Raw genomic sequence first — 26,768 nt, forward strand, 5'->3', positions numbered from 1 at the left:
CCGTTACCTGTAATAAATGGTACGATGATGAGTGTAAGGCTTTACGCCGTCAGCTCAGATTCGAAACCAAAAACAATCTTCCGAGCGAACCAGAGACACTATGCGAGTACCGTCGACTGGTACGCAGGAAGAAACTTGACTTCGTGCATCGGAACGAGGAGGAGCTACTAAACATTCTGTTCAGTAACAACTCTAAGGACTTTTGGCGGAGATTTCTAGAGCGACGGTCCCCCTCACCACTCACTGACACTCAAGTGTGGTTTGAATATGCATGCACACTCTATGATATCCCAAATCAGGTAGTCCCTAACCTATCACACATGCCACGTCTCACATCCTGCACCCTCTTCACTAAGCGGGGGTAAAGGATGCCGTAATAAAACTTCATAATGGCCAAGCGAAGGATCATGAGGGACTATGCACTGAGTTTATTGCATATGTGATTAACCTCCTAGCCCCGATCTTAGCAAAGCTATTCAATGAAGCTATTTGCTTGGGGTTTCCATGCACCTGGACCATTAACACTATCTCACCCATCCACAAGGCAAGGGATCCCATGAGCCCGGAGAACTACGGGACCATTATGATTGGACATGTCATGTCCAAGATTTATGCATCAGTACTTGATTCTAAGGTCAGCAGATTTGCGGAGTGTCGAGGACTCAGAGCAGCGGGGCAGGCCGGTTTTAGGCGGGATCATGGGACCATGGACCACATTCTCGCGCTCAGATATATCATCGAGGAAGGGCACAGAAGCAGAGGGTTTATTGTTGCTTTGTGGATTTCCGCAAGGCATTTGACACGGTTCCGAGAGCCCGCCTCATATGACGCCAACAGGATTTGGGTTACAACCAGGAGATCATTTGGGCTTTCATGGCACTTTATGAGTGAGTTTCAGGCAGAGTCTGGACAAGATTTGGATGGACAGACGAGATCATGAGCACTATTGGGGTCAAACAAGGGTGTCCATTATCACCTACCTTGTTTGGCCTCTACATTGACGAGTGCAAGACAGTGATGCAGACACAGGGGGGGTAGGTTGCTCTCTCGTGGGCAGGCTAATCCAGATACTGTTTTACGCAGATGATGTGGCTCTCTTGTCTTCCTCAGCAGAGGGGCTCCAGAGACACCTTGACGCACTACAGTCCTTTTGTGAGTCTCATGATCCGTTGCCTTGTTCTTCAATTGAGCTTGTGTAAGTTCCTCAGCTATCCATATCTTAGTCCCTTTGAACTTTTAAGATTGTCGAAGAAGCTTGATCCGTAAATCTCGCGACTTGAGTGTAAGAATAGCATGTCCTTTGGAATGCCGGATATTAGTTGCCCCGTCATCATCATCATACCATTCAATATTAGGCATGGCTGCTTTGACATGTGCTAAGTCTCATTTAAAGAGTCATCATCTTTGAACCATCCTTCAGGGAGCCATGAACTGCACATTTGACCATGTGATTGGGACACTTAGAAACGTTTAAGGAATTGCAGTACAAGCCAAAAGTCCTCACGCAGTTCAGCTCCCGCAAAGCTATTCAGTCTGCGAGTTAAGAAAGGTGCGGAACCTTAGGTAAGTCTCTATGGACAGCCAACTAGAATCGGAAAGATGCGAGGGAGAAAACAAGGGATAAATACAGTAGTGGGAGAAATACAAAAGAGCCTGCATTGGCAATACTTTGCTTCTTCACAACGTTGATATTCGGTTCCTGTAATACACCAGCGTGAACGTCCTAGGAACAGCCAACGACCTCCTTCCCTTTACCTTTAGGTTGACCTGCAACCAGCACAGAATATTGTGTCGTTCCAAACATGGCCTCTCGAAAGCATGACAAATATGATGAGCAAAGCAAGGGATGAAAGGTAGGTGGCCCGAGGATGAGGGGGCCTACCCTTATAATACCTTGGATGTACCCATCCTCCATCTTCGACTCCCCTTGTGTGTGCCTACCCTTATAATACCTTGGATGTACCCATCCTCCATCTTCGACTCCCCTGACACACAATGCTCAAACTTGTGCAAAGAGCTGACGACCTCGTTCCCTTTAGCTTGCAATCACAGGGACACCGTAACTCCTGTCCATTGCTTTCCTGCGTACTCTACCAACATTACAACAGCAAACAACGATTGTGTCCACACCCGTCGATGGCAGATTCGGGCAGTACAACATCTTGAACCTCATCCAAACAAACGGCGGCTTGATCCATAGCTTTCCATTGAACTGCAAACAATAAAAAATCAGCACAACAAAGATGAACCAAACGTAACCACCGAAGCATGGAGATTAAAAAAAGAATACGAACTAGAAGTAGCCTTGTCTCCACAGGCATCGATCTTTGAGTCCGTGTGCTTCAGCAATACTACTTCAACAAGCACCATAGAGGGACATGAACAGATAAGAAGCAAACAAGCTGAAGAGAAGTTCAGCAGAAAGGGCGAAATGAATCTGTATCAAGAAACGCACATGGAGATGAAAGATTCAACTGGAACTTGTCTGAAAGGTACTGCTTCCGGTGTCCATAGAATCAAAATATCCTTCAAACTTGGCCATGGTTGTTGATGGTATCTTGCCTAGAAGATCAGACAGCACGAAAGCAAGGATGCAAATACCGACAGACAAGACTTGCAATTCCTTTATAGGGCAAACACCAGGAAGAATTCCCCAAGGCTCCACTGCCATTGATGCCTCCCAGCCTTAGGCAATCGGTGACAAAATGTATGCTCCAAATATTTCCAACCAGACAAATCCGCAAACGAACATGCTATGCATCATCTTCTTAAAACGACAAGCCAGGTCGGTCCCAAGGCATCCGCCCCAAAGCGCTGTACATAGAGAAATCTGCAAAGCGAAAGGATAGCGAGAAAGAAGGGGATGCATCACTAGAGAAATCTGCAAAGCGAAAGGATAGCGAGAAAGAAGGGGATGCATCACCGCCCTCGGGACAAAGGCGGTCCTGAGACGGGACATTACTGAGCCAACGGCATGCACCAACACAAACTACACATGCGTGAGGTTGAGGGCATCCAATGTGCCACATCAGCGGACGAACATGCACAAAAGACGGTAAAAATGAAGTGGAAATACACGCATTTGAATTAAAGAAATTCTAGAATTTTAGCTTCTCCAAGGGGATCCTCCAATTAGACCTACCCCTGGGGGTAGGCAAAAAAGGGTTCGAAAGCTCCCTCCTTCGCTTTTGGGATGTCAATAGTGTTTAAACACCGAGCAACCTTCCTCGAACTTATTGCTCCAACCCCCTTGACTTGGAGCGTATATGCTGCTTCAGCATTTTCACTGTCAATGCTACATCCACAGATTCAAGCATCCCATCACTTTTAGTCTTGCGCATCACCTTGTGTTTAAACCTTCACCACCATGCCGTTTTGCAATCACCTTTTAAATGTTCTACTTGAATGAAACCCTGCAAACACTTCCTTGCGCCAAACTATTGCGATCAATCCGAGCAGCTTATTGGGATTAATACACACTAAACCACTGTCAACCACCAATTACCAAAGATGGTTCTTCGCCCTTACGAGGTCACGCTATCTTGACTTCAGCATAACATCCACACACTCATTTGAGGGATACCTCTTGGCGTTCCAATCGTGATTTCAAGTTGAGTATGCTTGCACGGAAGTATGCTTGCACGGATAAATAAACAGCCTGTAAGGTTCTATGAAGAGTTACTTGCCCAGCCTGTTACATTGTTTGAACAGTGATGCGTGAGAGAGATGGAGCAGAAGAGAGGAAACATAGACAAAGGGAGAGAGATGCAAGCATGTGGAATTGAAGGACAGAACAAAGACTGAAGAAGTTTAGGGGTATACAGTTTTACTCACACTGTTATTACCAGATTTAAGAAGAGTAAATGAAGCATCAGGCATACCTGAATGTTCAACATCAGTGTTTGTTTATATCATTTTAAATTTAATAGCCTGATTCGTACAATGAATAGAAAAGTGCAATAATGCTTGTGTATGAAAAGTTTGATAAGATGACTTAAGAGATTTTTAGCTGTTACCTCGATTGGTCTGGTCTTGTAATGACACTACAAAAGCACTTAATATTTTGTAGAGTATTTTAATAATGTAGAAAACATTTTAGTTGCAATCTTTCTATGTGGACACAGATATTCAATGGATTCACACAAGAGACTGCAAATTATTGAGGAGGAGGAGACGAGACCAGCATCAAATTCTTGGAAAACAGCAGGGAACATAGCTGATCCAGTTCTGCTACCCATCCATTTTCCTCAACTTTTCAGAGATTTTTTCTTACCAACAGATTTCCCAGGTAACAGTGCCCAATGAAACTTTCTGTATCTAGGAAGATTTTCAACATATCACCAATGTAGGGGCTTTGTTGCAGATTATCGTGTGTTCCTTATAAGGAATGCGATCAGTTTTCCTCTCCTCTGTCTTGAATTATGGCACTTCACCTTTGGAATTATTGCCTTTCCATTTGTATAACCAAAAAATAATTTCGAGAGGGGACCACAGTAAAAGATTCCTTCGTCAATTATCCTGTATTTTTAATATGTGATGCAGTGACTACATTTTGCATGGGATATTTGTTCCCGAAAATGCATCTGAATTTATTCCTTCATCATTGAGAATATTAAAACTCGTCCAGACAGAAGCTTTAAATAAGTTTAAGTACACTGGGTTTATACAGGCCTGTCTATGGTTATTTCTCAAGTTGCATGCTATTCCTCTTCATTCCAGATTTTGCTCAGATAGTTGTACATTTTTATGTAAGTATAGAGTTATACTACTTCAAGATATGATGAGTATATAAAGCTCATATTCTGTGTATTGGAACAGAGACAGTGTCAGATGATTATCTGCGTTATATGCTTTGGCAGCTTCCCACTAATATAACAGGATGGATATGCAGCACTTTAGTGACTTCCAGCCTTCTGAAGGTATTTCTTTACATTTACTTTGAAAGGCATGAGTCTTGCATCTCTTTCATAAGTAAAAAGGTGAACTGGACAACTAAACCTTTACAGAAGACTAGTATAAAATTGACATGTTGTATTGCAAACAGTGAAGATCTTCAAGAAGATCAGCACTTATATCAAAAGCTCAACGAAATGCTTGTATGTTTAAAAAGGCTGTAGGAGTGGATGCATGGGCAGGATCCGCTGTAGCTGCAACAGCTTCCATCAAGTGAGTACTTGTAAGACTGTCATTTTGATAAGAGAATTAACAAATTAATATTACTTGAAATGTATATGTCGCATTATTCCAGTTCTAAGACTCTTCAATGTATTTTGAAAAGTTCAATTGCAGAGGCCATATGTGCAATGGCTCTCAAAGGGGGGCAAGCCTTTGAGTTTGATACCAAGACAAGTGGTTCATCGATCTATGTAGTGAAGAGGGGCTCCATGGATCAGCTCAAGACTATCTAGGCATACTGGAAACCTAGGTAGAGATCCTTGAAGATGATGTGTAAAAGATGGTAGATTGTAAATGATATAGAAGGGTTCTCAAATGAATTCCCAAAGTTGCAAATTCTAGATTGAGTAAAAATCTACATCAGGAGCTGCTCCTCTCCCCGTGAGCTGCTGCCCCCCCCCCCCCCCCCCCCCGTCCCTCTCTCAGCCAGCTCCCTCTCCCTCTCTCCCTCCCCCTCACCCTCGCTGCCCGCCCTCTCCCTCCCCTTGCTTCTCCTCCTCTCCCTCCCCTTTGCCAGCCCCCTCTCCCTCCTCCCTCCCTTCCTCCTCCCCGCTCTCCCTCTCCCCCCCTGCCAGCCCACCCTCCCCCTCCCTCTCCCTCCTCGCTCTCCCTCTCCCCACCCGCTGCCCTCCCTCCCCCGCCCCCTCTCCTCCACCTGCTGCCCCCCCGCCCCCTCCCTCCCCCGCCCCCTTTCTCCCCCACCCTCCCTCTCCTGCTGCCCCCCTGCCCCCTCCTCCTCCCCCGCCCCTTCCCTCCCCCTTCCCCTCCCCCGCCCTCCCTCTCCCCCCCCCGCTGCCCCCCCTGCCCCCTTCTCCTCCCCCGCCCCCCCTCTTTCCCCCCTGCCCCCTCTTTCCCCCTTCTCCTCCCTCCCCTCCCCCGCCCCTTCCCCCACCCTTCCTCTAACCCCCCTGCCCCCTCCCTTCCTAACCTGCCCCCTCCCTCGATCAGCCTCTCAAGTGAGGCTCTGAGATATCCAGCACAACAGGAAAGTAGTATGAAGTGGTAATCCTAGCAGCAATGCACACCGATCCACCTCTGTCACGTGCCCAATCATCTACATAGAATCTGTTAATACGTGCATGAATAGGCATCTGCTGCCTCCTGTTCGACCAAGAGAACAGGAGGGACTGTGGCTGAATAAGAAAGGCATCGTCCAACCAAGTATCTCTGCCACAGTAGTGAAAAAGGAAGGCATCCCAAGCTACTCTCTCCAAAGAGTGAAGTCCTCCTACCAAGAGCAATAGGGCCCCCTGCTTCGCGCACCCCAAGACCACCAGGGGCAGCAGGGCGCCCTAAGCCTACAGCACTCTCAGTATCACGTTGGAGAGCGGTCAGTGTGGCTCCTTTACCTCAGGAGGAGACCCTTGATCCAGTTCAGACAGATGCCATCCAAACTCCAGAGGTGGATGCTGTTGCAGCCCCAAATACTACAGTTCCACATCAGGAGGGGACTTCAGATGCACCAGTCCCAGTTATTTTCGTTTCTGATCACCAGGGGGCTACCGATACTTCTCCCCCTCATACCTTTCATGCCACAGCTGAGGGAGTGTTTGCACAGATGAGGACTACAGATCCTGCTTCAGCCCAGCCACAGGCCTCCTCAGCTCCCAGCTCCAGATCTATTGATAGAGGCCTGGCAGGTCCTTCTCCTTCTTCCTCCACGAGTGTAGGTCTTCTTCGCACTCCTCGGTTAGACTTGCTTCTCAGGAACTCCTTTTGGACACTGGCTGATTCGGCGACTTTCATGGATGATGAGGAGTTTGTGCCCTCCACCTTAGGGATCCCGGTCATTGGGATTCCTTTTGACAGGGTCTCCCCCTTAGCAGGTGTAGGGATCCTTTCACCTGTTGAGTTTCCTGCCCTCAGCAGGAGTGTTTCGGCCCAAGGGAAGCTGGTCTCCTCTACTAGGTCGGATAAGCCTTTCCACCCAGCATTCTCCTGTCGATGAGGATAGTGAGCTGGAACATACAGAGCCTAGGCGGAGTTCCACATTGTCGCCATAGGCAGCTGATCCGGAATCAGCTTCATCCAGGTGTCACTGGAGGTGCTATTGATATCCTTTTTATCCAGAAACACAAGTTGGATGCCAGTGATTGCTCTAAGTCTGGCAAACTGCTTTTTGGTCATACTTTTGGGTCGCCTGCCTTGGGCACCAGGGGGGGCACTTCTATTTCAGTTTCGCAGTCGGTTCTCCCCTTGGTTGTTGGACACGGAGTCATTATTCCCTCTAGAGCTCAGTGGATTATTCTCTTGATTGGAGGGTGTAAGGTTGGTTTCCTTAACCTGTATGCCTCCAACATTAGAGGGGAACGTGTCTTTATGTGGAAGGATTTGCTCTCCTGGGCCCCCATTGCGGATTCATGGGTGATTGGAGGTGACTTTAACATGGTTGAGTTACCGTTAGACAAAAAAGGGGGTAGAGAAGTCCTGGAGTGCGCGGTACAGGCCGCAGGGGAGGTGCAGACGGGGTAGTACGTGAAGGAGCCGCACCAGAAGACCTCTTGGGTCTTTTTCTCTTCCTTGGGCAATCTCTAGTAAAGTGCCCAAGGGTCCTGCAAATCCTGCACTGATCCTGTCTACCTGCAATCTCGATTCTCTGTCGAAAGAGAAAGCCATCTAGACGCTGAATCATGATGTGGTCATCTGAGATGTTAGGGTCAGAGACAATGACCCTAACTCGAGGCACCCCGTCCGCTCTGACTGCCTCTGCCGAGGAAGAAGGCATGCCAGGAAGGGGGGGAATCTCAGTGACCACTCCGAAAGTGGCTCCGATAGTAGCAAGAAGTCGATGGTAAACCCGAGGAAGACCAGGAAACCTGATGAGCAGTGATGTGACCTGACTGTCCTCCTCGACCGGATCGAAGCCCAAGGTGTAGGGCAAAAGAAAAATCCTCCTCAAACCCAAAGCCAGGGGATTAGCTTTGAGAACAAGGGCTATGGACTCGTGGGCGTCGAAAATCACTTCGAAGAATCCACATCCCAGAAGTCGAATATCCCTGAGGTGTGGGGTGAGATCTCTTGGTAACGCCGCAACATCCAGTCTCTAGCATGTGATCTGGAAGGATGTGACCCAAAGATGCGGGCAAAAAGTGATGTGGAGCCCTCTAATTCCACATCTTTCTTGAGTTGCTGCAACTCATCTTCTGAAAAAATGACGGTTCTCGCGGCTGGTGGAAGTGGGCAGAGATTGGCTGAATGGGGATCCATTCGCCAATCGAAGTGAAAAGACTGATTCCAACATTGTTAAAGCTCCGTCCGTGAAACTACTGCCCAAGACGCCCTGAAACAGGCGTAGGAAGGAGGAGAAAAGGAGAGGGTAGGAGAGAGGGGAAGGGACGGAAAGGAGAAGCGGAGGGGAGCTGAGAAAAGAGGGGGGGGTTAGGAGGGAGGGAGGGGGCGGGTTAGGAGGGAGGAAGGGGGCTGAAGGCAGGGAGGGAGAAGTTGGGCGGGGGAGCTAGCATCAGGATTCCAGATGCCTTGTACACAGAGGAGGACCTTACAGAGGCAGCCCTGCAGATATGGGTTTCTCATGACCAGGGTGGGCAGCCATTGCCATCACAAGTAGCTGCTGCCCTTTTTGGTATTAGCGACTTCTACCTCTCAGTTGCTCGTACCAGGAGACAAGATATTCTCAGACGTGAGATTGGTGTTTGCCAGCAGTTGGTAGCTTTGCAGAGGGAAGAGCAGAAACGGCCTTCAGATGCTTGGATTCAGGAGCGCCTTGCTGCAGCAAGGGCTCATCAACAAGTATTGCTTGATCAAAGAGCAGAGTATGCCTTTCATGCACGAGAGTCCTTCTGGATTCAGATGGGTGGCAGAGTCAATAAACACATTTTCTCTACTCTTGGCCCTAGACATAGTAGAGAGAGTGTATCCCAACTTATTGACTCACATGGGATTTTACAGACAGATCCTGATGATGTCTTGCGCATAGCTTCAGATTTTTATGCCGCCCTTCTTACTGCTGATCATGAGACACGGATCGTCGTGGGCGGTTTTGTGTAACCGTCGCCACCCCAGGTGGTGGTGGAGAGGGGGGGGGAGAAGGGGGAGGGGGAGAGGATGCTAGACAGGTTATTTGGTAGAGCATCCCTTTGTTGGTGAAACCATATATGCATGTTTTGCTTGATGCACCTTTCACCAACACAGAGTTCAGGACTGCACTTTCAGCCCTTCACAAGGGCAAGTGCTCAGGTTCGGATGGCCTTACCCCCTCTTTTTTCATTGCATTCTGGGATAAGATTGGAGACTACATTACTTCAGCCCTGCAGGGTATTTGGGACTCTGGTGAGATGCCCGGGTCGCTTACAGAAGGTCTCATCCACCTTATCCCAAAAGAAGGTTGCAGAAATCTAGTGTCCCAGTGGAGGCCTATCACACTTTTAGGGACTTGTTACAAAATTCTGGCCAAGGCAATCAGCCTCCGATTGCAGCCCCTTCTCCCAGATCTTATTCATGACACTCAGACGGGATTTGTGCATGGCAGAAGCATTTTTGATAACATTTTCTCTTTCTGGGAAGCCTCAGAGTGGGCCATGCAGAGTGGCCAGCAGAATCTAGCCATTCTACTTTTGGATTTTGAGAAAGCTTATGACAGAGTAGATTGGAGTTTTTTGGAGGGCACCCTTCTACGTTTTGGCTTTACTGATGCTTGGATCAGAGGTGTTTCGTCCTTGTACATATCAGCCCACAGCCAGGTACTTATTGGTGCGGTAAGGAGTGAGAGATTTCAGATTTCTAGATCAGTCCATCAGGGATGCCCCCTTGCTCCTTTCCTTTTTTTGTTCGTGGCCGAAGCTATGAGTATCTATGTTAGATCTCAAGCTGACATTATTGGGCTGAGACTTCCCATTAGAAGGGAAGAGGAGTTACTTGACAGTGAGTTGGCAGATGACACAACAGTTTACTTGGATGCCACCACTCCACAGACGATCACTTCTTTTAGGACAGCATTGGATTTATTTTGCTTGGCGGCGGGAGCGCAGATAAATTGGCATAAATCCAATGGCTTTTGGATCAGTGATGAGGACACTCCAGTTTGGGGGCTTGACATAGGATTTACTTGGGTTCAGAGGGGTGTGCCTGTCAAGTATTTGGGCTGCTAGGTCGGCTTGGATATTTCTTCCACGCAGCAGTTTGCTCCCGTGTTGGAGAGCATCAAGAGGAAGCTCCTTTTTTGGAGCTCAACCAAGCTAGATCTTGCCTCTAGAGTTGTGGTGGTCAACCAGGTCCTCTTGACCACGGCGTGGTTTGTTTATTCTTGCTGGTGCTATTCTAGGGACTGCATCACTCAGCTCAAGAGACCGATCAGAAATTTTCTTTGGAGTGGGCTTGATGGCACAGCAGATACCTTAGCCAGGGTGGCTTGGGAGACCCTCATCCTCCCTACATAGGAAGGGGGTCTCAATATTATTGATCCAGATTTACAGAGTGTAGAGCTTTACTATGCAAGATGGTGGTGCGAGGACTTATGCCAGGGCAAGAACCGTGGAAGGCCTTTCTTATTAGCAACATACAGAGGTGCACACCTTATTCAAGAGGAGACTAGATGAGTAGTATTAGGTGGATCTTCACCACAGCACACCTCAGATCACCTTCGTCCCCCCTCATGGTTGCCATTCTGAAAGCATGGGCCAGTTTTAGAAGCACTCTTCGGAGGATTCCTCGTTCCTCTCATGAAGAGATTGATAGGCAACCCATCATGTGGAATGACAGTATTTTAGATGATCATGGCAGACCACTTGGTGCTTCACTCTACATGCAGTGGTCCAGGTGGGAGAGGGGATCTGCATCATCTTTGGGGTCTTGGAAAGCTTTCCGCATGCTTCCAGAGGAGACCAAGTCTCAGTTGACAGGACATCTCAGAGGGAGTGCAAGGAGGATCTTGCAGATTGAGGCAGCCCTTCTAGAGGAGTGGGTAGACACAGATGATATGCCACTCACTTGCTCCACTTGGGCAGGTATTTTTACGAGAGGCGGTGTTCCGCTTCAGGTTTTGGACTTTCGAGATGCACAGGAGGATGCTTTAGTTTTTACTATGCAGGATGGTGGCAGATTGCTCAGATCCACAGAGGACATCTTGCTTGAGTCTGCCTTTCAGCCTATCAAGGTTGTAGGTCTTTTGGTGCAGGGATCAAATTCAGAGTGGTTCCTCGACCAAGACCCCCGGCTACTCTCCACCGGGTCTTGGAGGCTTTGGCTCTACGGTGGAGTTCCCATTAGGTATTTGCAATGGGACCCTGGAGAGTGGGAGTGGATTGACGCAGGGCATCAAGAGAAGAGCATCCCTTTCTTTCGTTACACGATCAGTAATGCCAGGAGATTTCAGCTCAGTAGTAGAGGCTGGAGACCTTCCAGAGTTCCTCATTGGGAGACATTTGATATCACTGCGGATCTGCAGAGGTACTTCTGGAGGAGACTCTGGAAATCCCACAGGAATAGAAAGATCACTCTCTTCTTTTGGCTTTCTATCCATGGTGGGATTGCAGTGAACCTTTGGAGATCTAGGTTCGGGGCCGACCCTACTTGCCCTCGTTGCCTCTCTGCTTCGGAGACTAATCAGCATTGTTTATGGGATTGGAGACATGCGAGGATGATTTGGATGGGGGTAGCCAGGATTTTCAGTCACTTTGCCCACTCCCCATTCTTTATGACATGGGGCTCAGTGGCTTGGCTTTCTCTTACAGGGCCTCAGGTATTCTATGAGAGACTTGACTCCTCTCAGGCCTTTTTGGTTCGACGTCATCAGATAGAGCCCTGTTCATTGGATGTGGTACCACACCTTCCTTTTACAGATGTACATGCCTATGTGGATACTTCTTGGGAGATTTTAGCGAGCATAGCATCCTAGCATATCTGGAGAGCCAGATGCACAGAGGCTATGGAGGGTACTCAGGTTCATCCCTCACACACTTTGGCTAGTATCTGGACAAACACCGTACATACTTTGATGGCCGTATGGATGAGTATACAGGGAGACTCCCGTGCAGCCTCAACTAGGAGGGCTTCTTTCTTCAGGGAATGGAAGGATTCTTCTTTCGTCTCTGAGACTCCTACAGGGTTGAGGTGGCACTTTCAGCCTCAGCCTTGGTTGTTTTCCACCTCACTTTGAGGGGGTTTTATTTATCCTCATGATTTCATGATGTTGTATTTCCGCTCAGAGCTTGCTCTAGCGAGTTTCTTTCTTATTTACTAGAAGTCTCTTTTTTGCAAAAAAAAAAAAGATCGAGTAAAAAACATGGGATTCAGACTTTTATAACCAGCTTAAGTGAAAATCATAAGGTGAGCATTACATCTGAAAGTAATGAGCAATCATACATTGTATGAATGACTATCCAACATGATACACATAAGGTGGACTGAGGATATGGGGTAGTTATCCTTAATTTCCACCCTATGACTACATTATCTATGTGAGACCCAAGTCATCTCTCTGCTTGGCGAATCCTCTCGTGGTAGAGATTTGGTGAAGATATCAGCTAAAGTCTTTCTGAGGCAATACACCGTCTCAACTTCTCCATTTGTGCTTTGTGAGAGCATGGGACATCAGATTCATTATCAATGCAATACAACTCTGGTTGTCACAATAAAATCTGTGTGGAATCCTCTTGCTGAAATCCAAATCAGCAAGGATCAGATGAATCCATATGCTCTCACAGACTGAAAATGTGGTTGTCTTATACTCTGCCTCTATAGATGAAGGTGCTGTACCAAGAAACTATGGATTCACAGAGAGTAAAGCAATAACTCGTATGTGAACTCTTGAATTAGTAGGCATCTCCACGTACCTTCAAACTCCTTTTTCAGCTCTCCAATAAATCGCTTTTGGCTGAGCCATTTGTTGACTGAGCCATTTGTTGACTTAATACTCCTGCTTGAGATGTCTGTCGGGCCTGGTAGTAGTCACTATATAAGACTGCATTGGGCCTGGCTTGCCATAGTAATGGCATGGTCCTTTAATGGCTGCTCTGAAGCTTTTAATGTACTGAATTGTGCTTATGATCAGAAGTTAAACCTCCTTCGCAACAAGAGGAGGTTTGTGAGATTGGCTTGCCTCTCTTAAATCCTTTGTACTGCTTTTGATTACCCCCTGTTGACCTATTGGTCTTCTTTTCCATTCATTCCTTGAGGAAAGATATATGCATCTTCACGATTGTGCTGTCCCAAATCCTTTTGGCATTGCTCTTCGTATAGAAGCATTCCATCCAGCTCTGTGATGATGTAGGGAGTGGCTCTTTGCAATGGCATCATATCTCAACTTGTAATAAAATCTTGAAACTTGGTGTCAAGTTATTCAAGGTAAAGAGGGAGTATGTGTGCATCCTTGACCTTTCTACCAATGGATGCAAGCTGCTGAATAATATCTTTTAGCTTTGTTAGATGACTCTCCACTGTATATAGTTCCTTAAATACGAACTCATTGCACTTTATTATGGACGACGACATCACTTTTGCCTTTTGGCTACAAGAATGTTCTTCATGGCGACTTCCACATGGACTAGTTAGTGCAATCCAGCTTACAGCAAGAATTAAGCCACTTCTTTGCATCTTAAATGTCTTTCCAAGCTTGTACTATGCTTGTGCCTACTTGCTAGAACCTTGAAGCTGTTGGCATGTCAGCAAGGCAGTGCAAGCATGAGCTTCTTCCACTATAAAGGCTGGTGCAGCTGCTTGTTTGTTCTCTCTGAGAGTTTATGTCTCTCTACTTGTTGTTTTCATTAGCGAGTGCGGCAATGTCTTGGTCTCTTGTGTGAGCCTTTGTGGCCGAGTCTCTAGTCTTTTACAAATTCTATTGTGGGCCATGACAAGCCTGGTAGGGATGCGTGGCAGGCCTTTGAGTCATTCTATATAATAAAATGTGTGGACCTTGTAGGAGGGTTGATCAAGGTATTACGAGATTTTGTGGTTGTGCCACATGGCAACTTGCCATGGAACTGTGGACGTGGTAAGAAGATTTGTAAAAGGATTCCGGTGGCTCTTCCTTCCTCCCGGTTGGTTCGTGGATGCTTGGCCTTTAGGGTCGTTGGCGACCTCTTGTTTGGCTACTGGAACCTCGGAGCTACTGGCACGTCGGCAAGGCAGTGCAGGCATGAGCTTCTTCCACTATAACGGATGGCGCAGCTGCTTGTGTGTTCTCTCTCAGACTTTACATCTCTTTAGCTTTATTTCTATCAGCCTGCTACTTTTTTTTTGCCGAAAAAACAATGCTAATTATATTACTTCGAAAACAAGATACAAGAGGTCAGCATTGCAGCTGACGGGCTGCGTTCACAAATCGGACGCAGCCCAAAAAGATAACAAAAGTAAAGCTCTCTCTCACGGAGGGATAAGGCGAGTGTGAATGAACAGCCAGAGAGGTGGTGAGTAGCGCCACCGAAGGCCCTGCGAAGCCTGCTCGAAGAAGAGGCCCTGTGTGTCCCAAACCCGGAGGAAGCGTCTCCGCTTCTCCCGACCGGCCCGGGAGTCCCCCTGTATCTGGTCCCACTGGCCTCTGAGGGTATGTATAATCTCACTCCAGATGTCAGTCATGATCTGGGAAGTCGATAAGGAGGTGCCACCGAGGATCTGCGCAAGGTCCAGATGTGCCAACCTGCGATGCTGCTGATAATCTCCCAGACTGGCTGCCTCTCCTGAGCTCCTGTGCCGGCCTCTACCAGGTGCTGCGGGATACTCTCGAGCGGCCCCCACGTCCCCTGTGTAATAAGGAATGTGGGGTCCTGCTGACAGGCCTCGAATAAATGATGAAAACCAGGTGCGGTGCTGCACCAGCAGAACGCGCCCCAAGTGATCAATCCTAGCTCCGGTGCTGCGCGAGTAAGGATCCCGAAAGTCCACCTCCACACTTCCTGGGCACGAGTGCAACTCCATAGGCAGTGTTTTGGTGACTCCTCGTCCTCATGACAGATCTGACAACGTCCGTCCTGGCCAATCTGCCGCAACCAGCTCCCCACTGGAAGACCTTTGTGGGCAAGAAGCCACAAGAAGTAGGAGATCTTCCGCGGCCGCCAACTCTCCCACAAGGCCTTCCAGAAGGCTTGCAAAAAGAACCTGGAAATACCCTGTGCATACCAACTGGGCCGCTGGGTGGGAGGGCGGCTCTGCATCCTCCCTAGAACTCACCTGCCCAAAGTCGTGCTGTAGGCAAAGGAGGTCGGCCCCTGACCTGTCGCAATCTCTGGCCATCTCCACTCTCCTGGGTCCCAATCAAGTCTGACAAGGCCCGCCCCTCCCAGAGCCAGAGACGCCAAAGCTGCAGCTGATCCTGCTCTATGCAAGGGCTATCAGCCTGCTACTAGGTCTTGGTCTCTTGTGTGAGCCTTTGTGGCTGAGTCTCTAGTCTTTTACAAAGTCTGTGAGCCGCAACAGGCCGAATCGGGATGAGTGGCTGTCACAAAATCATTCTCATCCCAAGAAATAAAGTTTATTATTGAATCCAATCAAAGAAAGTTGACTTTAGTCGACTAGAGCAAGTTTCTTTTTCCTTTGTTTTTGCATTAGTTAAAATACTTTGTGGGGACACCCATAAGGGACTAGAATCAATCCAAGAACTAGAATGCATGCATTAGCTAACCTCTAATGGGTTAAAGTGTGTTGGATATTGTTGTATTTGCTGCAAGACCTTGGAGAGTGCAAAAAGTCCCACATTTTAAGGGAAAAATGTGCCAAGCTGGACTACCAGCTTTTAGAAAGGATCCTTCCGAGAGGAAAACGAGATTCAGCTAGCTTTTACTGGCTGAAAGCAAGGCAAAGCTAGAATTAGCAAGGCTGCCCTAGTTTTTTAAATAAGTAAGCTTCTGTTATTAGAAATCCAATTGTATTAGATTCATGCTTCTTCGTGAGCCAGCTTGTAAACAGCGCTCTCTCTCTCTCTCTCTCTCTCTCTCTCTCTCTCTCTCTCTCTCTCTCTCCGTCTCTCCGCTCAGCCTCTCCGCCTCTGCTAGCCCTCCGCTCAGCCTCTCTGCCTCAACCACCCCTCACTCGCTCCGCCTCCCCTCTGCTCAGCCTCTCCGCCTCAGCCCCCCTCACCCGCTCAACCTCTCTCTCTCTCTCTCTCTCTCTCTCTCTCTCTCTCTTCCGTAGCTCTCCCACCCGTACAGCCCCGTCTGTACCCCTCCGTCCGTACTTCTCTGTTCGTACAACCCCGTCTCCCGTTAGCAGCCCATCAGCAACAAACACACTAACCCTAACCCTGAGTTGGGCTAAACCCCCAACCCAACCCGGGGGTTAGGTTCAGCTAGGGGGTTCAACAAACATCCAATTATGGACTGGCCTACCCTCTCCTCCAAGTCCCCATCAACTCCTTCAACCTCCATCAGGATTCGATACTCCACAGTTGCAGCCATGACACACTCTCCTTATGCACGGAATTACGAACAAGAAGGCTCAAAACGACCCATCCTTGGGCAACAGGATCAGATTTTTTATCTGCAGGAGGCAGTGAGAGAGCTACGATAGGAACTGGCAAAACTAAAGGCTTGAATTCACATTCTGGAAGGGCTTGGTAAGCAGACAGTAATTGATGAGGCTGTAAAATCTTGTAAGGATTCCCCCCCTACCCCACAGCTAGTCTCTATAGTCAAAGATCTTGTTCACATTGAAGTACAAACTGCTAAGAAGGAAGTGATTGTGGAAATGGACACCAAAGCAAGTAAGTCTGATATTCAAGCAAAGATCAAAGAACATGAAGCTAGAAGTGATAATGTACCGAAGATTAGAATAGGGGGACTCCCCGAAGATTGGTACAAAGAGGAGGACACATATAGTGAAATATTGACAAAGGTCAAAGGGATATCCACAAGTTCATCACAGAATGTCTTACCTGTCGGAAAGTAAAGTGTGAAAGACAATAGACAGCTAGTCTTTCGGTGCCCCAGGCTCCTTGGGAAAGTATAGCCATGGATTTTATCTTTGATTTTCCAAGGTCAAAGAATGGAAATGATAATTGATAGGTTCAACAAGCAGGCTCACCTTATTTCTATCAAGAAGACCCTAAAGACCAGACCACATGGCAAGATTGTTTTTGGCACAACTTTACAAGTACAATGGGATGCCTAAGCCCATAGTTAGTGAACCGAGATCTGAGAATGATCAGCTTGTTTTGGAGAGCAATATTCGATAACTTGGGGACAAAGTTGGATTTCTCATCTTCTTTTCACCCCCAATCAAACGGTCAAAGCGAGATTGCTAATTCCATGGTGCTAGATTTTGGAAGTGCTATGTGTCTGAGCAAAAAGCTGAATGGGAAAAGCATCTTTCTTTTCTCACCCACAACTGCACAAGAAGGAAAGTCCCATTCGAATTGGTCTATGAAAATGTAATTTTGCCGCCTATTCTAAGGACCAAGGACGAGATTTTGGCAACCGATCAGTATGTTCAAGATCTAGAAATAGTTTTTTCTTACGATCGTACATCCATTGAAATATCTAGAGAGAAGCTCAAGTAAGATGCATATAAGCACAAAAGGAAAATTAATCTCCAAGAGGGAGATTGGTACTTCTCAAATTTGAGAAGCGTGGCTGAGGAAGATGAAAGGCAAAGAAAAGGTATATCCAAAGCTTTCAATCAGATATTATGGACCTTTCCAGGTCACAAAACCAATAAGATCTTCACAAGACCGTCTTTACGATGACTCAGGTAGCTAGGGCATGACTCCCACGGGGGCAGAATGCTTTGGCTCAACTAGAGATACAGTGTTTCCAAAAACACTTTCAAGATCCACTGACAAGGGCTGGCTTTTCGACACTTAACTGCAGCCAACTACCATGTATGCATAGCACCTTTTTGGGGGAAGAGTGATCTCCTGAAGACAAAGTGGAGGAGATTTGAGTGGCTATAGGTGACTCTGGAGTCTAGGATGATTCGGAGTAAGCCCTCAGTCCCACATGAGATAGTACATGCAGAGGTCACCATGACACCTCTCTAGGTTGATGCCATCTTTCAGATAGTGGCATTCATCCACAGATTCTAGGACTTACCTCACTGGAGACTACCGAGGCTCTGGCCTTACAGTCATCCAAACGACTAGCAGAGAGTGAGATAGACACATGGTATGCACGTATATCCATATGGTTTTCCTGGCATTGTATTCATATGGACAAGCTTCCCCCCTTTTCAGTACGGCATGGATGCGCCACCTAAGTCGATCCCACGAGATGAGATCACCAAGCAGAAGGACGAGGAGGTCGACGCCAAGTAGGAGGTTATCATCGAAGAGTCACCGAACACAAAACCCTAGTCGCTGCCGCCTCTAGGTCTTCACCACCACACAAAACCTACCCGCCACTGCTTCTAGGTCACCACCGCCTCTGGTCGTCTATTAGCTGGAGCAAACCCACCCTGGGCTGGGCTGAACCCTTGCCCCAGCTTGGGGGCTAGCCTTAGCAAAGGGAATCCTTCAGCACAGGCTAAGCTTTTTGCTATGACTCCAGCCAACAAGAAGCCCTGTTACACCTCCATAGCCCCAACGCCATCTCCCTATGCCTTGACCTACCACATATTCCAGAGTAAACTTGATCCACATGAGCAGATTTATTTCCTACAACGGAAACTTAGAGATGCAAACCTTCGCATTGCATCTTTGGAGAAGACAGTTTCAGCAATGAAAAGCAAGGGCAATGAGGGAATAATTCAAGAAGTTCTATAGCAATGCAGTACAACAACACTTGCACCACAACTTGTGAGCAAGGTATAGGAATTGGTTACCGCTCAGCTCAAGTCTATTAAATAGGAATTCACAGCAACAGAGAATACCAAGATCAATAAGTGTGATGTGTATGAGGAGGTAAAGGATTGGAAATAATCGGATTATACGAATAGGAGGGCTGTGCGGCGAGAACTGGACTCTGGAATGTGGAAGTATGACAACAAAGTTTGAACACCTCAAGAAGGCTATTCCGCAGATTGAATGGGATCCAGAAGATATAAATTTACAGGCAAGGATAATCTTTCAAGACAAGAAAGCAAGGAACGAAGTCCTTAGACAAACCAACAGCTGAGAGGTACTAGAATATGGATTTCAAAGAAGCTCACCCCAACTCAGCTCAAGGCAAGAAAAGCAGAATTGACAAAAGTAAAAGAAGCTCGAAAGGAAGGAAAATGTAATGAAGGCCACTTCACAACAATAGTATTAGACTTTAGTAATGTGCTGAATAGAGAGTTTGTTTGAGTATGCTTGTGCTTTCTAAGTTAGAAATGTATTTTTGCCTCTTTGTAGAAACGATACATAAGTGTAAAGGGCCATTTAGCTATTTATGTTTTAAATAAGAGGGAGAGAGAGAGAGAGAGAGAGAGAGAGAGTTTCTAGTTTTTTGGAAGTTTTTGTTTCTTGACTTGCTTGTTTATTTTTGCTTAGTCACCTACTTCGTTTCTTCTTTATTTCTTGTTTTCATTCTCTTTTGTTTATTTGACATATTTTAGTAAGCACTGGGTTTGCCCAAGAGACTCCGCGGGTCTTTAGAAACCCAGTATAGCTGCTTATGCTTGGGCTCTGATAACAACATAAGTGTTGCTTTGCTTGCTAAGTATGTCTTCCTTTTGTTTTTCATAAAAGTTTTTGTTTACCTCTTTTTTCTTGTCTTTCATTTTCTCTTTTATTTTCTTTGTAGATTTTTAATCTTTAGAACAACAAAAATTCTAAATTTGTATGATTGGACTTATTCTAGTCTTACAAAGGTATATTTTCCTATCACCTTAGCGGACATGCAAATTCTTTGAATTTTCGTCCAAGTGGTGATCATCTGTTCAACTACATTGTTTTATCTTACGCGGGTGCAGAAGCCCCAACAGCTAATCTTATTCTCATTTATTCTTATTATTATTTTAACTCTTTTCTTTTTGTTTAATTTTTAATTCTCTCTCTCTCTCTGTCGGACTTCATCAGACTGCACAGTACAGCCCATAGATCAGGGACGTCAGTTACTGGAGCTTCTCACCTCGCACAGTATGGTCATTTATAACGGCTTGTCCAGGTGGCCACAGTCTTCCATGCCTACATTCTCTTCTGCTTCTGGGCGTGGTACTAGCATGATCGACTACATCATAGGTCCCCCGACTCTAGTCCCTTCCATCCATAGCCTTACTGTTAGCCCCTTCATGCCCTCTGCCGACCATGTACTCATCCACTTTACTTTGACTAATGTCTCCCATGACCCACCCCCCCCTCGTTATCATGACCGCCAACCCTATTACGAGGTTCATTTCGACCACCAGTTCGATGATGTATATAGCCAGAACCTCAGCCGCCTACTCCGTCCTCATCTATTAGATGCTCTACCATCCACGCAGGACCGGTGGGAACTTGTACATACTTCACTCGTTTCTGCCGCTCACATGTCGTTCCCTGCCACATGTCATTCGTCTAGTCCCCCACCGGTTGGTCTTGTTCCTTGCAACGGTTGGTATGACGAGGAGTGTAAGGAACTCCGCAGGAAACTTCACCTTGAGACCAAGGAGAAGTCTCCCCTCCTTGCCGAAACCAAGAGAGACTACAAGTGGTTGGTTAGGCGCAAGAAACGCCAATTTCTAGCCCGGAATGAGGAGGAGCTGAGAAGCTTGCTTTTCAGCTGTGACTCCAAGGAATTCTGGAGAAAATTCCTCCGCTCGAAGTCTCAGAGCCCCCTCACAGATCCATGGGTCTGGTTTGCATACACTTCAGCTCTATACGATGTTCCAGATCAGCCAGCCATCGATTTATCCCATTCCCCTAGGCCAGCTTCATCTAGTCTCTTCACACCAGAGAGTGTCCGTGCAGCAGTCCACCGATTAAAGAACGGGAGAGCTAAGGATCATGATGGATTGCAAGCGGAGTATGTAATCTATGGGATTGATGCCTTAGATTTTGTTCTTTCCCATCTCTTCAATGAGTCTGTTTGTACAGGCCTACCACAGTCCTGGTTAGGCAATACCATAGTACCTATCCACAAGTCGGGGGACCCTATGGAGCCGTCGAATCACAGGACCATCATGATTGGCCACGTTATGGCCAAGATCTATGCATCAGTTTTGGAAAGCTGTATAAATGACCATGCCGAGATGACAGGACTCAGAGCCAGAGGGCAGGCTAGATTTCGCAGGGATCATTCGACACTTGACCACATCCTCACACTCAGGGCACTGGTAGAGGAGGCGAAGTCACGAAGGCAACGGCTTTATTGTTGCTTCGTGGACTTCAGGAAGGCATTTGACACAGTTCCGCGATTCAGATTGTTTCAGAGGATTCGCCAGATGGGCTTCATTGGAGAGATACAGTGGGCTATCATGGCTTTGTATGAGAGGGTCACTGGTCGGGTTCGGACACGTGAGGGGCTCTCAGAGGAGGTATGCAGCACAATTGGGGTGAAGCAGGGTTGCCCGCTCTCTCCTACTCTCTTTGGATTATATATTGATGAGCTAGAGATGTTTATACAGATGACAGGCGGTGTGGGCTCTACTCTCTCAGGATCCTCCATTCCTATCCTCCTGTATGCGGACGATGTGGTTCTCATTTCCTCTACTGCTCAGGGCCTCCAGGCACATATTGAGGCACTCCACAGGTTTTGCCAGGATAGGGGGTTGACCGTAAACCTTGGCAAGACCAAGGTTATGGTTTTCAACACCTCTGATCGTATTTATAGCACGGATGAGTTTTGCTTCACATATGACGGACAGCCCATTGAGCTTGTTAGAGAGCACTTATTTGGGGGCAGTTTTCCGGGGACCGGTTTTCACCATGACATATGCAGCACGAGATAGGATTAGTAAAGGGTATGCTTCGTTGGCTCATCTTGAGCGTCAGTGTTTTCAGTCCCACTTTCAGCATCCCGATACGAAATCCTTGCTTTTTGATACATTGGTGAGACCAGCTGCGATGTATGCAGCTCCTTTCTGGGCAGGAGACCTCGGCGCTGCAGATTGGAGACGAGTAGAGAGGTTACAGGTCATCATGTTCTCTCGGCTCATTAGGGCCAAGGCTACAGTTCCGCACGAGATCATGCTAGCAGAGTTTGGAGCTACTCCCCTTGCATTGGATGCAGCGTTTCAGTCGGTCATGTATTTGCATAGGGTTAGGGAGTTTGGAGACTCAGCAGCAGGCAGAGCTCAGTTGCCATGGTTAGCACTTGCATCTTCTATGGAGTTGGCACGATCTGGGGCCCGATACTGCTGGTACTTCAGACTCACTAGGTGGCTCACATCTCTTGGACTAGACATGGATAGACTGCCTCCCTTCCGATACAGCATAGATGCCCCTCATCTCGAGTTGACTCGCCACGAGCTTAGCCAGGTCACGAGAGCAGACTTGCTGCAGCTTCATACGTATCGCACTTGGATTTATCCCACGCAGCTTCCGACGAAGATGGCCACATATCGTGACCACTTCCTTCGGATCTCAGAGGATGGATTTGTCATTCCACCAGGCTATACAGGTATCCACATGTCCCACTCACTGAGGATTGCCCTTGGCCAGCTTAGAGTCTCTTCGCATCAGCTCGAGATAGAGGCTGGTAGGATGCGACGCATGGAGGATGGACGGCGACCAGGCCGAGAGACCAGGATCTGCCCTTGTTGCACCATGGGAGAGGTGGAGTCAGAGGAGCACTTCGTTTGCAGATGCCCGCTATATTATGAGCTCAGAGGTAGATTCCACTGTCTCTTCACGGATGGCTTTGGACCTCTCTCACGAGTGATGGACTACGAGGATCAGCATTGCCTAGCTCTTTATGTCAAGGAGGCCACTATGCTTCGACGAGACTACCTCAGAGACCATCAGCACAGACCGGAGCGTGATAGAGCCCAGCCTGATAGAGCTTAGGCACACGCTATACCAGAGGACAGAGACCAGGAGGAGCACGAGGAGGTCAGAGCTCACACAGGACACATGCCTCCACCCTGTGGATGTACATATGAGATGGTTTGTAGACACCGCAAGATCTTGTTACATAGGGGACATACTCGTCGCTTCATCTCCAGACGATCCAGGATGATGGCAGCTTTTCGGAGGAGACTTACTCATGGAGATCTCGCCCCACTAGCCGCTCACCTCACCTTTGCTCAGATTTGTACTCTCATAGCAGGAGGCAGAGTCGATGGACAGGATTTCCAGTATTATTTTGGTTCTCAGACTCCGTGACACCTGGACTTGTATCTTTGCATTGGCATATTGTACTCATCCCCCCATTTTGCACCCAAGGGCGGTTTCCTTGCATCTAGTTTACTTTGTATTTAGGCTCAGATTTGACATTATGTACTTTCACTTGCATTGTATTGCGTAGCACTTAGATGATATTCGACGATGCCTCTTCTTTGTGGCACGTTGATTTTGTGCTATCTTGTATGCAGAGTTCTTGATGTCCCATGGGCCCATTTTGGCCTTTAGTGGACAATAATACACTTTCTTTCTTTCTTTCTTTCTCTCTCTCTCTCTCTCTCTCCCTTAATTTTATTTTATTTTTAATTTTATTTCTTTAAAAAGTGTGCTTTTGCGTTTTGTTTTAGTTGCTCTCCTTGGTTTATTTCACTGTATGACTGCTTTATTTTTTATTTGATTTGATTTGATTTTATTTATTTAATTTTTAAATCATTGGTAACTTTCCTTTTCTCTTTCTCTTTCTTTGGTGCTTCTAGGTTGATTAAGCTCTTACAGTGGCCTTGGGGCCCTGGCTAACCCTAACTGTAATCGCCAGTTTGGGGGTATATTGGCATTAGCGATACATGCTATGATGAATTCGCCTTTTGGAAACCAACAGGGCGATCTCCTGGGATGTCATCTGGCTCCTGTGACATTCCCTTGTAGTAGTAAGGGAGGCGTTACCTTGGGACGAGTAACGACTGTGCAAGCAAGCCCCCCCCTAAATACTAGTCTTGCTCCTACTAGAGTTAGGGGATATAGCAAGGGAGAAATTGCCTTGGGATGGGCAGGGAGAGTGCAAGCAAGTTCCCCAATGTTGGATCATTTGACCTCACCGAATTGGTCTTACTTTAAGGCTTTATTAGTTAGCACTCATTATACTAATAATAACATAAGAATTCTTAATAAACTAAGACATCTTAGAAACAAGCTGCTTTAAAACTAGAAGAAGTCCCTTCGGTTAATTGCTCAAAGAAAAGTAACCATCTTTCTAAAGAAGATGAAACTCTTCTTCGAAAATTCCATAGGAATTTGGTCATTTCTTATGTGGACGAATGTTCCAATAACTTTGTTTTTATTTGCAAGAAGTTTTACTTAGAATGTCTTTTGAGAGAAGTGAACTCGTCTGCCAAAACTTACGCCCCTGCCTTAGTTTCTCAGAAGGATTTGATCTCAAAACATCAGAGTTTTTGCAAGTCTTCTGGGTTTGTTTGCAATCCAAGCATACCTTTTCTTTGTCATGCTTGGAAGTTTCACAAAACTCCAAAAAAGCCAAGATTTATTGCAACTGCTTGTGAGACTACTTTGACGGATGTCTCTAAATGGCTAAGCTACTGCTTCAAAGCCATGTTGCCTAGTGTCCATGAACTTTGGAGGGACTTATTAAAAGAGGCAGATGTCCCCTCGAACTCAAGCTGGATTTTAAATGACTCTGTAGAGGTGATTTCTGTTGTAAAATTTTTTAATTCCTCTCGAAGCATTCAGGAAAAAGAGTCTCCTATTCTCCTTCAAACCTATGATTTTACCATGCTTTACACAAAGATTGAGTTGGAAGACCTGAAGTTTAGAATTAAAAAGCTAGTGGCTGAAGTTTTCAAGCTGAGATTTGACAAAGATAGATGCAAAGTGCTAAAAGTTGAGAAAAAAGCCTTATGCTTTGACTTTTTGTGGCTAAAAAATAAAGATCATGACATAGATTCTGAAAAGAAAATATACACAAAGGTAGTAAGTGTAGAAGATGTTTGCTCTTGAATAGATTTTCTTTTAGATAATCTTTACATCACAATAGGTGATTCTTTATTTCAACAAGTTATAGGAATCCCCATGGGCACTAATTGTGCCGTCTTTTTAGCAAACTTTTATCTTTTCACTTATGAATTTAAGTTTATGCATCGTCTTATTTCTATCAATACCTGCCCTATCATTTTACATCAGCTTAGTTAAGTTAGGCGTTTTATAGATGATTTATTTGTACCAGATGTTCCTAACTTTCAAGACTTTATGTACAAAGATGCTAGAGCTTTTGGAGAAGGAATCTATCCTCGTGACTCTTGTGAATTGAATTGCACTTCAATTGGGTTAGATCTTAGACTTTCTCAATCTACCATAGGATTAGAGCATAGGATTAGAGGTTGATATATACGATAAACGTGAACAACCTGAATATAGTGGTTTACACATTATAAAAATGCCTCACATTGACTCAAACATTTCTGATTTGGCAAAATATGGAGTCATTTCTTCCCAATTCCATAGATTTTCCTGCCTTTGTACAACTAAGGAGTCTTTTATCAGTCAATGTAGTAATTTGATCACTTTACTATTACACAAGAGGTATAATCCAAGGAAAATAATGAAAAAAGTTCGCACATTCTTAGATATGAAGTCTTTTATCTATGGTGTTTCGGCCTTAGGTTTGTTTAGAATGATTGAACATAAGCTGAAAACAAAAAGCAGGGAGCTGATTAGCCCGTTTTTCTTTTAGTTTCAAAAGAGAGTTTGTTTGAGTATGCTTGTCCTTTCTAAGTTAGAAATGTATTTTTGCCTCTTTGTAGAAACAATACATAAGTGTAAAGGGCCATTTGCCATTTAACTTTTCATGTTTTAAATAAGAGAGGGAGAGAGAGAGAGAGTTTCTAGTTTTTTGGAAGTTTTTGTTTCTTGACTTGCTTGTTTATTTTTGCTTAGTCACCTGCTTTTTATTTCTTGTTTTCATTCTCTTTTGTTTATTTGACGTATTTTAGTAAGCACTGGGTTTGCCCAAGAGACTCCGCGGGACTTTAGAAACCGAGTATAGCTGCTTATGCTTGGGCACTGATGACGACATAAGTGTTGCTTTTCTTGCTAAGTATGTCTTCCTTTTGTTTTTCATAAAAGTTTTTGTTTACCTCTTTTTTCTTCTCTTTTATTTTCTTTGTAGATTTTTGATCTTTAGAACAACAAAAATTCTAAATTTGTATGATTGGACTTATTCTAGCCTTACAAAGGTATATATATATGAATAATTCGAGGTGAGATGCCTTGTGCACTCTTGGACTCTCTTTGACACTCAGAGATGTAAGGGTTTCTGTTTTGTAGATGTGTACTTTGTCTTCTGCAGACATTAATATATCTTTCTTTCTTTCTCCACCCGCAAGCTAATAGCTACCTTCCCTCACTCTTTTCTCTAGTTCGAATGCAATTCCTGCAAATCATTGAGTCTGAGCTAATTTCCATCGCTTTCTAGTTTCAAAGGGATTGAATTTGCTAGTGTTTCAGATTAGGGTGTTGCTGCGATTTATTTTGCAGACAATGGCAGCCCTTTGTGTCTTTCTATCTAATAAACCTTTATTATCATATTCTTGGCAGTGGCCAATTTATTGTAATAAGTAGGTTAGGGGCACTTTTCCCTCTATGAGGTTTTATCTCCCTAACCATAGTCTAATCCCTAACTACGGTTAGTGGATAAGATAGGGTTTTTGTCACTTGCATTCCGTACACAAGCGTCAACTCA

General features: G+C 45.9%; 1 protein-coding gene across 1 annotated transcript in view; it reads left to right on the top strand.

Annotated features, from left to right (window-relative positions):
- The window catches only part of RUS5 (root UVB sensitive protein (Protein of unknown function, DUF647)), a 140,277-nt gene that overhangs the window by 49,908 nt on the left and 63,601 nt on the right, over nt 1–26,768 (top strand). Inside the window, exons 3-5 of the mRNA XM_087396226.1 lie at nt 4,125–4,288; nt 4,819–4,919; nt 5,111–5,166. Of these exons, the coding sequence (XP_087252352.1) occupies nt 4,125–4,288; nt 4,819–4,919; nt 5,111–5,166 (321 nt within the window). The remainder of the gene's footprint in view (nt 1–4,124; nt 4,289–4,818; nt 4,920–5,110; nt 5,167–26,768) is intronic.

The sequence above is a fragment of the Dipteris shenzhenensis genome, chromosome 1 (assembly GCF_047967505.1).
Source record: "Dipteris shenzhenensis isolate YYH24624 ecotype China chromosome 1, Dip_SZ_1.0, whole genome shotgun sequence".
In the NCBI taxonomy this organism is placed as follows: Eukaryota; Viridiplantae; Streptophyta; class Polypodiopsida; order Gleicheniales; family Dipteridaceae; genus Dipteris; species Dipteris shenzhenensis.